Source organism: Fukomys damarensis, unplaced genomic scaffold (genome assembly GCF_012274545.1).
Source record: "Fukomys damarensis isolate Sample0158 unplaced genomic scaffold, DMR_v1.0_HiC HiC_scaffold_5, whole genome shotgun sequence".
Classification (NCBI taxonomy): domain Eukaryota; kingdom Metazoa; phylum Chordata; class Mammalia; order Rodentia; family Bathyergidae; genus Fukomys; species Fukomys damarensis.
This window is the reverse complement of record NW_022900917.1, coordinates 5,774,826-5,788,344: the sequence shown is the minus strand read 5'-3', so window position 1 is coordinate 5,788,344 and position 13,519 is coordinate 5,774,826. Positions and strand designations below refer to the sequence as shown.

At 48.3% G+C, this 13,519-nt stretch overlaps 1 protein-coding gene across 2 annotated transcripts in view; it reads right to left on the bottom strand.

Annotated features, from left to right (window-relative positions):
* Enpp2 (ectonucleotide pyrophosphatase/phosphodiesterase 2) overlaps window positions 1–13,519 on the bottom strand; it is a 70,787-nt gene that overhangs the window by 35,154 nt on the left and 22,114 nt on the right. For both annotated transcript variants that reach the window (XM_019206820.2, XM_010619510.3), the window contains exons 9-11: window positions 5,613–5,668; window positions 1,172–1,237; window positions 570–642 (exon numbers count right to left, since the gene is read on the bottom strand). In XM_019206820.2, coding sequence (XP_019062365.1) covers window positions 570–642; window positions 1,172–1,237; window positions 5,613–5,668 — 195 coding nt within the window. The remainder of the gene's footprint in view (window positions 1–569; window positions 643–1,171; window positions 1,238–5,612; window positions 5,669–13,519) is intronic.

The window sequence follows — 13,519 nt, the reverse complement described above, 5'->3', positions numbered from 1 at the left end:
CCAACTGTCTTCTACTGAGATGGCTGAGTGTTGGATAAAAGGGTGTCACACAAGTCTGCTAATTGGATTTACTCAGTAGCTAAGAATCCATTTCACCTTTGGGGCCGGATGGATATGTTCATGCTCTTTTATATGGTGATGATTTCATGGTACAAATGCCAATATCAAAATCTACCAAATAAAAAAGTTCCCAGCACTCCAACACACGACGCTGATTGTACCTACAAAGGCTACTGGGATTCTTCGCAGGCTCACCCACCCTAAGGGTGCTGAAAGGCAGTTGTCACGTGCTGTACCAGGTTTCCTCTCAAGACTCCCTTCCACTCTTTGCTGTGATGGCTTTGCCAACCCCTCCCAGTCCTCCTCCTCCTCCTGATTGGAACCTGTAAGGCTGGAACTCACCCCCTTTCCCTTTAACACCAAGTTTAGGATACGTTTCAACATCAAACCAATCTGAAATACAGGTTCCTGTAAGAGAAACCCAAAGACTGCACAAATCCTAAAGCCAGATCGGGGCATGAAGTGGCCCAGGATGCAGGTTCTTTTCAGGCAGATGATAAACTACTAACCTCAGGGCCAAAGGGTCCGTACTTGTGTCCAGATAAGTCAGGCTGCTCAGAATAGAAGGCATAGACTGATGGCCTGCGGGAAAATTAGAAGATTCAGAACTCACAGCACGCAGAGCAAATCTCCCTACACACTTTAAAAAAAAAAAAAAAAACCACGAAATCTTTTCTTCTCCTGTTGCTTCCATACCCTAGAGACCACCCCCACTGCGGTAACCTGCTGGCACCACTCTGCAGGATCAAAAGTCACAAAGGAAAATGAGAGCGCATGTTCAGGTCTTTATCCCCTGATCACAGAGCCCATGTGCAGCCTGGAAGAACCAATCTGTCCCAGGGCACAGTCAGTCATAGCCACCCATCCCCGAGATGCCGAGGGCTCATTCATCACAGCCACAAAGGCCCCCACTCTCTGTCACGGCCAGGAAATGGCCATGGCCATCCATATAGCGCCCTGGTGCCCGGCAGCTCGATGCCCCTTAGGGATGTCACGTTCAAAGCTCACAGTCACAGAGCTTCACTAGTGCCAGTCCTTGGCTTCCATTTCACAGCCCCCTTAGTGTTTCACCCACAAAGTCCAAAAAAAAGTGAGAGATAGGGGCCCATACCTCTCGTTGTCTGGCAGGGAGAGCCACTGCAGGATGGTCAGTATCCTCCGCTCATGGGGGATGGCGCTAAAATCAGGACAGACCAACAGAGCACCTCATTAGCCTGCACCCAGGCCAAGCATGGCACTTCCCACCACCTGCCTGAACTTCGCTCCAGTAAAAGGCCTGGCTTAGCGTTTAAACTTCTACTCCCTTTTGCCACACATCACCTTGCTCACCCCCTTCCACGGAAGACCAGCCTGGAAATTCTGATTCAAGGGCCAAATGAAGAACCTGTCTTACTGATCAGAATCTCTGCTCCCTGCAGAAAGAATCCTGGCTACAGCATCACTGTTGCTTACTGAGTCGAGCCCTCCGTTCTGGCGGAAGGGGAAACAGTGCTTAACCACCCTCAATCTGCCTCTCACGGGTAGTGTGGCCTCTGCGGGCCTCTCTACCTGGTGACCTCTCCCCGCCTCAGTACATTTATCAGGAAAAGGAAGACAATGGCAAAGCCCCACACCACCTGCTTATAAGGTAAAACGAAATATGTTAAGCAAGAGCCCTGCACACAGGAAGCACCTAACAAAAGTACTTGGTCTGTTAGTGATCCAAATTTGCTATCACTTTGCTGCTCGACAGCTATATGACTTTAGAAAGAACCCAAAACTTTAAGTTCCACTTCTATAAAATAATGGGTTAGGGAAGGTATTCTTGAAATTCTCTTCTGACTCTATAAAAGTCTATCAAGAAGAGGTACATATAATTACAAGACTGACCGAGATCATACAATCTGCATCCACAATGGCTTTGTGTTTAAACCTCATTCCTGTTGAATTATAATTACCCTAAGCCTGGCTCGAGCTTCAGGAGCTCGCGGCTAACACAACAGCACCGCACACTGGGCTGGGCCACCTCAGGGCGGTGGCAGCTGAGTGGTACCTTAACTTGTAGGGAATCTGTTTACTTGTTCTTAACCAGGAGCACAAAACGCTCCTCTGCTCACCCACTCAGGACCAGGCATTAGATGCGCGTTCATGGTGAGTTCAAGCTGAGCCCCAGCTTGATCGTGGTGAGCATGAAGCCCCTTGGGGTGCTGGGTGAGACATTGAAATCTTCACTTTCAGGAAACAGGAGGAGACAGCTGGAGCACCGGGGCCACGCGGATGGTGGGCACTGGCAGAGGCTCAGTCCCAAGAGCTCCCTGGTCCCTCATCATCACTGACCCACCAGGTTACCCATCTCTCCTGGTGTCCTCTATATCTCCAGAGTTACCACAAAAACTAGAAAATCGTGCTTACTTTTACCAAAAAACAAGCCCTGATTTAAACATAACCCAATGCTATTGAATAAATGTGACTCCATTTATTATATCCTATAATTGAATTAGAAATAGGCATAGCAAAGCCAGGTTAATCACTTGAGGAATTTAATTCTGCAGCCTCAGAAATCCTTTGTAACAGAACAAAATAATTACAATTGCATAGTTCGAATTTTTTCCTAACTTAAAAAAAAAGCCAATGTCATGAACCTTTTCATTATATCCTGCTTCCCTACCTACCCAAAAGCTGCTTTATTTTTGGGGATTGGGGTTAAGCCACTAATTTGGACTCTGATGAACCTACTTCTGATGCCAATGGAAACACGCAGCCTAAGAGAGCTTGTGTCAAGCTCAGAATGTTCGCCCTTCAGCACCCTTGGCCAATGGGATTCTTGAACTGTAATAGTCAGGAAATGAGAAAAGCGAGCTCAGAGGCCAGAATGCATGGGTCTGAATCCCGGCTTCCAGGAGGGTCGGCGATGACACCGGCAAGTTAGGTAAGCTGGTGGGGCCTCTGGAAATGATGCCAACCGCACCTACTGATAAGATTGTATGAGGATTAAAAGGAATAATTTTCTGAAAATAGTGCCTGGCACATAGAAAGGTTCGTAAAAATATTGGATTTACTATTATATATTGGATTTGTAGATCCACAGAGAAGACACATTCCCTCCTGAAGTACAGTGGTGCCTCGGCTCACGGACTTCATTCCTGCCACGACTCTGGGGAAGCCCATGAAGAGCTCGGGAACAGAAGAAAATTTTGCCTCCTATTTCTGTTCATGAACCAAACTGTTGAGGAACAGAAGCAGTCGTGAGTCAAGGTACTATTGTACTTGTTAAAGGCATACCACTTTCAAGGCATATATGTAGACATAAATAAAGATAGAAGATTCTCCCACCAAAAGGACCATGACAGAAGAGTCACTCTCCTCTTCTTAGGGAAGATAAATAGGTTGCAATTCCCTGGGCACAGGTTTTGTGTGTGTGTGTGTGTGTGTGTGTGTGTGCGTGTGCACACTTTAGGAGTGAATGTTGGTGAGGACTGGAAGTCTGAGGCCATCCTAGGTTTGACTTAGGTCAAGGGTGTGATAAGCAACGTGGTCTCTAAATTTCCTAAATCATCTGTAGGAAATAATCTCACCCACAATTAAGGTTTCAAATACAATGCAAAGGCAGCACAAAGAAACTTGACCAAGGGAAGCCAAGGTCCAAGGAGAAGAAAAAGGGATACTGTCCCTGTCTTCCCCGTCATTTCACAAGACCAAATACATCAGACATGGTCCGAAAAAGGGGAGAAAAATGAAAATGAAGAACTGGCTGAGGGACTCAGTGGAGAGAGGAACCAATCACTTTGGGACACAGAGGGAGAAGCGTCGTCTAGTCAGAGTCGTGAGAGCATTGGTTGTTCTATGAGTACCAAGTACCTTAACGAGAACTTCAAATGTACTAACTTATTCTGTCTTCACACCGCTCAAAGATGAAGGTACTGGAATTCTCATTTTAAGACTGATTTGTTGAGAGATTAAATCACTTGCCAAAGGTCAGCAAGCTCATAGACAGCAGGCCTCGGTCTAGGGGGGATGAAATGCTATCATGAAAACATAATCAAGATCAGAGCACTAGGCTGCCCCAGAGCACCATGTGAAAAGATGGCTTTCCACCTCGGAGGCCGAATCCAGTTTTAAATAAAGATGTCCCTGAAGGTACATGGGGTAGACACCCTTGACACAGTCCCTCCGATGACTGGCAGGATGATCCTATTTCTTAAATTACAGGAAGTTTCCAAAAAGGGAGGGGAGAAATAAAAACTGAATGCAAGTTGCTTCCAGGACACGGCAATAAAAGAATAGTCTGAGAAGCACAGCAAAACTGCGGGGCTCTTCGGAGCTCACAAAAGCCACCTTCTTCCAAGTGGTTTCACGTGGGCGGAGAATATTGTCACTCAGAAGCAGAACACTGGCCCTTTTCAAGACGGCTGTGCAGCGGTGTCGGGGGCGGGGTGGAGACGAAGGGTTAATTATGTTGTTGGCTTCTCTCCATCCTGCCCGGCACACGAGCTACAGAGCAAGAAGCATCGCCTCTGTAAGCATCTCTGACTGTCAAGGGTTTACAAAAAGGTAATGCGAGAGATTAAACTGGTAAATCGCGTGCCACTGACATTAAACAGCGCCATTTCATACACACCCACACGGATTTCTCGACTCAAGAAACTTCTTTGTAAAAGGAAGGGGGAAAAAGTTAAAGAGACTCCCTGTCTCCGTTTCAAATCACTCAACCCAATTTCAATTTAGCCCTTCAGAGCTGAAAAGGTGACTTTTCTTCCCGAATTGGGAGACCATAGACAGCGCCTTTCTGGATTAATTGGAACCTGTGACTGCTCTCAGCAAGCTACTATTATAGAATAGTCAGATTTTTGTTAGATCATAAGAGGCAAATACAGAAACAGCTTTAGGTGGTTTAGGAAAAAAAAAAAGATGGAAAAAACATCTGAGTGGGAACAAAATCCCCATGAAAGTTGAAACAGATCCTTCTCTACTAAGAAGCCTTAAAAATAATCAACGTGTTGACAATTTTATTAGGTAAGTTTCATCTCCCTAAACATTAGCTAACCCCCCTACCAGGGTGAGAGGTAGACCCACTTTCTTATTAGGGAAAGCCTGCGTTGGGTGAAAAAATGGAACTTCCAACATCTAGGCCACTCCACCAGCAACCCAGCTGCCCGAGACCACACTGTATTTTTAAGATTGTGAACCAAAAGAAAAATAGCACATTACAGAAAGTGAGAATGCAAGCCATAGAAATAAACAAGCATATATATTCTGGAGTAGGCGAGTTACCAAAAAGCTGTAAAGAGGGACAGAAAGAGCTGAAGGTTGGTTAGAAGAACAGAAAATCTTCCTTTCTTAAAGGAAGGGGGGGAAAGGACAGAGAGGAAGAGAGGGTTGGAGAGGGAGGTGGGCGTGCAGAGAAGGGCCTCAGGAGCACCAGCATCTGGAAAGTAATTTCGAATCAGCAAATACACAGAAATTGGACATTTTTACCTCTAACTGAAATGCAGTCAAGACTGAATTAATGTCTCATAAGTGTAATCATTCACAATCATAACTTCTTAAGCATTGATGAAATAAAGGTTACTTACACAGACCAAAAGAATGTTCCAGCTCGCACCCCTTGCTTGGCAGCTGTAATCCATAGCTAATGAGGAAAATATAAGAGGCTTATAACATATTCTGAGTTTTGGTCGAAGAAGAAGAAGCTTTAAAAATATATAAGTTCTGATACCTTATACTCTGCTCACACCCCACCATAAATGTTACAGTATTTGCAAGCCCTTTCTTCACATCTGGAAGTCAGAAGGGTTATTTCCATGAATGTCATTCAATACGCTCTCTGCAAAAGCTCTCACAACTCTGCTGGGATCCCCGTGACACTTTTTAAAACTGTTCTTTCATCTCCAAAGTCTCTCTCTTCTGTACCTATCTTTTCTGACCACTGTTTTGAACATTTCACTCCTGTGGCAGAATCCCATTCACCGGAGGGACCAGGAGTGGACCAGATGTTTCTTCAACTATTGCAACCCAGATGCCAGGGCGTGAGAACAAAGCTGGTCCCGTCTGACTTTAAAACCACACAAAGAAGAAGAAGACAATGAAGAAAGGCTAATTTTTAACTGGGATTTTTTTTCCAACATCTTTCATCTGGCCTTTTAGTAAATGGGGTTTTAGGGGAAAGTTCTCAGGATAAGTTAGGTGAGCTAAGCATTTCATTAAGGCTTTTAAAATATTCTTTATACTTCCGGCTGTTGAAGGGCAAATGATACACAAATTCAAAAGCCAAGTTCTACAACCAGGCAGCCTTGATCTCAAAGGTTGTTTCAGTCACTTACCAACTTAGTAAGTTACTTAACCTCTTTCTGCCTCCGATTCCATTGCAGTGTAGGTAATATTTCCTAGCACATAAAGTCATTCCACACTTTAACGAGCTCACACATTCAAAGTCCTTAAACCAGTGCCTTGGCATTTGGCAAACACTCGATCAATTTCCATCTTCATTATTATGCAACAATGGAAATAAACGAGATCCAGTTCTTCCAGGAACATTAAAAACAGATTAGGATGGCCAGGGTCCCTTGGAACAGAAGTCTGTGATAGGAAACCTCTCACATAAAGGAAAGGAAGGGAGGCAAACAGGGGGGAAGGTCAGATTGTTTGTTAGGAGAACAAAGGAAACCTAGGATTTGCAGCCGGCTCCTTTTCCGGCTTCACTGCACCCAGGCTCTGAGAGTATCTTATGACTCCAGTGAAAACCTTTATTTCTGGCGGAAGTGCACACTCGGGATGGGTAGGATACCCAGGAGCAGGGCCATGGTTTCACAAGGTATGTGATGCCGGCAGGGAAAGCTTTCAGAGGATTCTCAGACCCCCAGGACATCTAGAAATCTTCACCCCCAAAATCACAGCTGCTCCAGCTGGCAAAGTGGGACACGGGCAGAGTGGCCTGGAGGAGCCTGGGGCTCTGACCAGCTCACAGCCCTATCCCCAAGGAGCCGGGGTCCTCGTCCCTGTTCCTGCGCCTCCCGCCTGGCCAGGCTCTCTGGGACGATTTGGAGACAGGAAGTGCAGGTTTCTCCGAGTGTCCTGCCCTCACCTCCATCCAGAGCACCTTTCCACTTCGCGGGTGAGGGCTGGAACGGCGCGAGCAGGAGTCAAAACATGCCCTCGCTGGTAGGAATGGAAACTAGCAGGACCACAGCGAAACCAGCATGGAGGTTCCTGAAACTAGAAATTCCGTTCGGCCCAGCTAGTCCCCTTTTAGGAACCTTCCCAAAGGAGTTTAAGGCACCATACAGCGCAACTCGCGAGAGCTAACCCTTGGAAGCAGCCTATATGTCCGTCAGCAAACAAATGGCAAGGGAAAACGTGGTACAGGGTACTTAGACAGTGGAGCACTGCTCTGACCTACGGAACACACTCAGCCATGTGAGAAAACAGATGCACTCAGAGGCTGTAACGTTAACCGAAGAAAATCAGACTCAAGCTTAGATACTGCAAGTTTCTCTCAGATGAGAAGCCCAAAGTATAAATAAATTAAAGAGCAAAATCAAAGACAGATGATAGGAAACAGGAAGACAGATCTTTCGCAAAAGTGAAGAGACCAAGAGATGGAGCGAAGGGGAAGTGGGCGGGCGGGGGTGTGAAAAGAGTGAAGATGTGTGATGCGCACACACCACGGCGCCAAGGGGATGCGGTCACCGTGTACTGTAAGAAGGATCCACAAAAATAACTGTGTAAAAGAACTGTGTCCTGGAGATTCATCCTTCTTGCCCCAGCATCTCCACCAGCAAGATGAGCTCGAGTTCGGTGCTCACCGCCCCTCGGCTTCCTCAAAACCCAGCCAATTCCAGAGAAGCCCGGTTCTTCTACTACAGCGTCGAGTGCACACTCCTAGTGCACACTCATCCTACGCAGCTCCCCAGGAAATCTGGTGCCTTGCTATTTCCAAGGATATTAGAGCAGCTACTATTTATGATTTACGAAATAAGATCAATCTGGGCTTTGGTAAAGGAAAACAATCTCTCAGTACAACTCTGTCAAACAAAGACCCCACACTTTTCACAACTACATCGTAGGAACAGGCTGATGTCGGTGTCCTCTGTAGGAACGACTCCTAGCTCGGAATCCCTCGGGACAGGAAGGCCACGGCAGGGGTCTTTGCAGTGTTCAAAGCATGCACACAGCTGACAAAGGGAGTGTGTCAACCATCCTGATGGCCCTCGGGGCTGGGACCAGCATGCCCAGGAAGGAGAGGAAACGCGGCACTGAGCGGGCTCAGCAGAGGTGGTTCAGAGACCGAGCCTGGACGCCAGGTGGCGGCATCGGAGACATAATTATAATCAGAGAAAAACTAAGATGAGAATTATAAAGACAACTTACAGAGCAAAGGTGTCGTGTCTTTCTACTGAAAAGAGAAGCAGAAAAATTCTCCCTGCTTCTTTATCACATTGACTGTATTTTCTAAAGAAAAACTGGAAGTGTGGTCAATAGAGAACAAAACGTGGACAGAGAATGCTTGAAATTAAAAGGACGTTTAAAGTTTCCATTTATACACAATGGAGTATTACCACGCCACGAAGAAGGATAAGTTCGAGTCACTCGTGGGAAAACAGATGCACCTCGGGATCATCGTGTTAAGTGAAACAAATCAGACACACAAGCTTCAGTATCACATGATTTCCCCCATATGAGAAACCCAAAGTATAAACAAATTAAAGAGCAAAACAAAGGGCATAATAAGAAACAGGGAGAGAGAGAGCTCTGACAGATGGGGCAGGACCAAGAGAGAGAGCGAGGGGAAAGGAGAAGAGGGAAAGGCGGTGTAAAAGAAGGAGAAGCGTCATGGGCACGCACCAGCTCCTGGAGGGCCGGGGTCAGTCTGCGCTGCACGCGCGCACTGGCGAAAGCGGATTTGTAAAACTCCCGGACTCCGCAGTCCTAGCACCCGTGAACCTCCTCTGTCCAAGGTTGGTCAACAGGGCTGAGACCCAGAGGGAGTTCTCTTGCCCTCTCACAAACTGGTACACAGTCCCTTTGCAGTCACTGTACGCAACGTACTTCAGGGCTCAGAAGTTAAATGCTGGCATTACCGAGGGGAAAGCACACAGATGTTGGTGCAGAAGAACAAAAAGTGTATACGATACCCAGGACTACAGGAAAAAAAAAGACAGAGACAGAGAGTCAGAGACACAGACACAGACAGACAGACAGAGCGAGAGCCCTCCTGATTACTTGGTAACGCAGAGAAGAGGGAGTTACAGGCTCTGAATTGGAACGTAAATACAAATTTCCTCAGAGGTTGTTTAAAAAGCACAGCTAAAAGTAAGCAAATAATGAGCTAAGAAGCCCTGGACCCTGGCGTCCTGCCTCTACCCCCTCTGCAGCCCTTTCCTATCTGGAGGCCCTCCCTGTTCCGAGCTTCGCCGTCTGCCCACTGCACTCACTGTGGGCACACAGGGGCCTGGCACGGCCTTGCCATGTCTTCTTGGACCAAGTAAAGATTCCCCGCCATCAGACACTGCCCAGGGTGCACAGTGTGTAGCTGTGGGAGGGAATTTTTGAAAAAGAGAAAAAGAAAAATAATACTTTTTAAAAACATGGACTGGAGGACGAGCTCAGTGGCCAAGCTGAGTTCCAGTGCCAGCTCCACAAAACACACACTCGCGCGCACAAACACAATTAGTGCAGTATCTTCAGCACCGGCCCACGGAGGTTTTTCTCGCCTTCCCTGTCACAGAGCTAGGATAACTGGACTTCCGAGAGGCAGAGGGCGGAGGTGACCGTCCCTGAAATCGGAAGGAACTGCAGAGGTGAGGGCCGGGGCAGAGCAAGTGGACTGTGGACCGGGAGGTCCAGCCAGGAGGAGGCGGGGACCAGGCTGGGATGTGTCACCGAGCCGATTCCAACTCGGAGCAAGCAGAGGCCAACTCCGGAGCAGGGACAGCGGGGCGGGGTGGAGCACAGCGCACCTCAAGGCACGCAGCTCCCGTCAGGATTCACACTCGGGATATGACGAATGGCCCGGCCCTGGGCCCTGCAGTCCAAAGCAGGCAGAGCACGGAGACAACTGAGTCCACAGGAAGTGGGAAATAAGACAGCCCGGAAGGAAGGACAGTCGCTGAGGCGGACAGAACTCAAGGATCTGAAAGATAGTTAGGAGGCCAGGAGGAGAGGAAGCCACCAAGCCAGCGTGGACTAAACCGGGGGAAACGGGGTGGGGAGCTGCTCGGGTGGAGGAGCTGCTGAGCGCACAGAGGCGCTGGGCTCAAAGCCAGCAACAAAAACCAGAAGAAAAGACGCAATGCCAAGAGAAAGCACCGCAGAGCTACTGCGGAGAGCATGGAGGAGAAACAACAGGATAGAGGCACGGGAGAACGCTCCTGCACAGAAAGCAAAGCTTCCCTTCCCGGGATCATAGACAGAGACCTGGGCAGGGACCCACACTTGCTTCCCACGGTTTGCTCTGAAAGCTTAATCAGTGGCTGGGCTCTCCACGGCCTCACCGCCCCCAGCGCGGCAGAAGCAGGGCAGGGCGAGCACCGCGGCGGCGATGAGAAGACAGATGTCCCCTTGGGCTGCAGGTGCCCAGAAACTCAGATCTCAGAGGCCTGGGATGACAGCGGGGTCCGCGACCTGGCCCTCGGGTGTCCGAGTCTGCGCGTCCCTGGGGTTCCCACCCACTCTCCACGTGACTGACCCCGCGCAGGTTTCAGGGTCCCCCAGCAACACCGCCGGAGAACCACGCCCTGAAACCAGGCGCAGGAACTGCAGCTGCGCAGCCGATGGCGACTTCCGATCATGCATTCTGCAGGCTGGAAAGTTAAAAGCTGAATTGTAAACTTTATTTTTTTAAAAAACGATGAAGCTCAAGCCGGGCATGGTGGCGCCTGCCTGTAATACCAGCACTCAGGAGGCTGAGGCAGGAGGATCACTGTGAATTCGAGACCAGCCTGGGCTACAGAGTGCGTTCCAAGTCAGTCTCAACTACACAGTGAGACCCTGTCTCAAAAAACCAAAAAAAAAAAAAGTTCAATTACAGAAATTATTTTTGGAAGCCTAATGATGAGGTTAAATTTTTAAACAGACACTGCATAGGTTGGCCTACCTCCACTCAAAACTGTGGAGTGACTTTAGTTCCTGTGATCCCTCTCCTGTGTTGCTGAGAGCCAAACATCTTGCATGCTTGATTCTTTTCAGGAAAAATAAGTTAACTTTAATGTAAAGACCAGACTAAGGTCAAATCTCTTCTCTTGTCCAATTACTTTTTTCCACTGGTGACTTTGTGAAAGGTAGAAGAAGACTCTGGAGATGGGCCGGTGATTTAGCTCAGTGGTTCCCCACCTGCCTCACAAGCTCAAGGATCTGAGTTCGATCCCTGGTACCAAAAAAAAAAAGAAAGAAGAAGAAGAAGAAGAAGAAGAAGAAGAAGAAGAAGAAGAAGAAGAAGAAGAAGAAGAAGACGACGACGACGACTCTGGAGAGGTTTGTACTTTCTTAAAGAACTTAGCGCTTCCTACAGCCTCACGCTTAGGCTCTGGTCTCTCAGCGTTGCTCTCCAAATGCTCTTCAATAAAATCCAATAAAATATGTTTTTTAGTTATAGCTACAATGGTCCTTAGAATTTTTCAATGCCAGTGGTGCAACACTGGAAATCAGCGTTTAAATATTTATATTTATAAAAATATAAATAAAGGGCAACATGAAAGAGATCGTGGGCCACAGGGAGGTGGATCTTTTACAAAAGGGAAAGGGATCACAAGATGCAGGAAGGGGTAGAGGGGGAAGGAGGGAAGGAGACTGAAAAAAGAATGAACACAAGTAATGTCCAGACGCAGCCCCTAAAGTGACTGCAGTCACCATGTGCTGGAAACATGGACCGCACAATTACAGAACCAAAGTATTCTCATGGCGCCCATCTTTTGAAAGGCGACAGACAGACACACAGGTCAGTTTCCCCAGTCTGGTCAGCTGTAGGAGGGGCTGGCCATGGTCACACATGTCACTCTGGGGGCCGGGGCAGATGGGTGCCCGCAGCTACAGGGAGCTGATGCAGCCCCTGCCTCTGTGTCTGTGGGGGCCAAGGGGGTGCCGTGTGTCCGAGTCACACTCACCCGGGTGAACTCAACGTCAGCCTCACGCTTAGACAGTTAGACACAACGGCTATTTTTATGTCCTCTGAGCTCCCCAGAAATTGGCTTCCGCGATGACAAAAGACCAGCTGGTATCGACTGGACAGAGCTCCAGTTTCAGTGATTCTACTTACTCATAAACTATCTCTACACCGTCACTTTGTGATCACAGCCAGGGTCGCCACAGACCCCTGGTAGAACAGGCAGAGTAATGACAGCAAAACACTAGGATATCCAAACGTCTGTTACAGGAAAACAAAACTTCTGCAGACATACAGCAAGCCTTTCAACACGGATAGCTTAAAAATCGAGAAGCCCACATTTATGCCTGCATAGCGGCATATCTATGAAATGATATCTTGATCACAAATGACCTTTTTCTCTCAAAAGCACCGCCTTAGAAAACAGCTCCTGTGTGTGCTCACCTTCCTGTGAATCACAGCGAGCACTTCCGGGTCAGGGTCACGGGCCTGGAGGGTCCACGTGGGGAAAGCAGAGCCACACACAGCCCTCAGCGGACACCAGGCCTCCGCCTCTTCCCCTGCCCCCGCCGGTGCCCCTGACAGCCAGCAGCCGGCCAGGTGTGCTCCTCCAGGGGACAGGACATGTGCACCTTTCCAAGGGCCCGGCAGCCCTGACAGCCTGTGCCCTGGGCCTGGCCCTGCAGCACTCTGGTCCTGGAGCTCCAGTTGTGCAATTCCACAACTACAGCTGCTGCTCGGCCCCTGTGCGACCAGAGCAAGCTGCCAGGCCACGCACACGGTCACAGGGGGCCAGCAGACCAAAGCCATTGACCGCCCTTCTTATGATCCAACCCAGACATCTGCTCACAGGTGCGCAGGGCGATCTCTCTCTCTCTCTGTTGATTTGCTCAGTTCTCAGCATCACTTAATACTTTAACCTCTGTGGTTTAAGACAAGGATGAAATAAGCCAGCACTGGGGAGGCTGAGGCAGGAGGACAGCTCTGAGTACAAGGTCAGCCTGAACTACACAGTGAGACCCTGTCTCCATTAAAAGGCATAAAAAGTGAATGAAATAAAAGAACTAAAGAATTCATAAATCTACGGTGGGTTTTAGTGGGTTTCCTTTTCCCAGCATGTTTCCCTGCTTCTGTTTATTACGGCAGCTTCACTCATTTTTCTGTTTCATTGTATTCCCGAACCTGATAAATCGATAAGGTCCATCTTCTCCTTCAACCATGGCGCTGTTTCGGCCACTATCAGCCACCCTTGGGGATAAATGAATCACTGCACACCTGCAGAAGGCTGTGCACGTGTGCACACACACGTGTGCAGGTGTGCATATACGTGACGCACCCACACAGCATAGATCGGCACACACATGTAACACTGAACACACACGT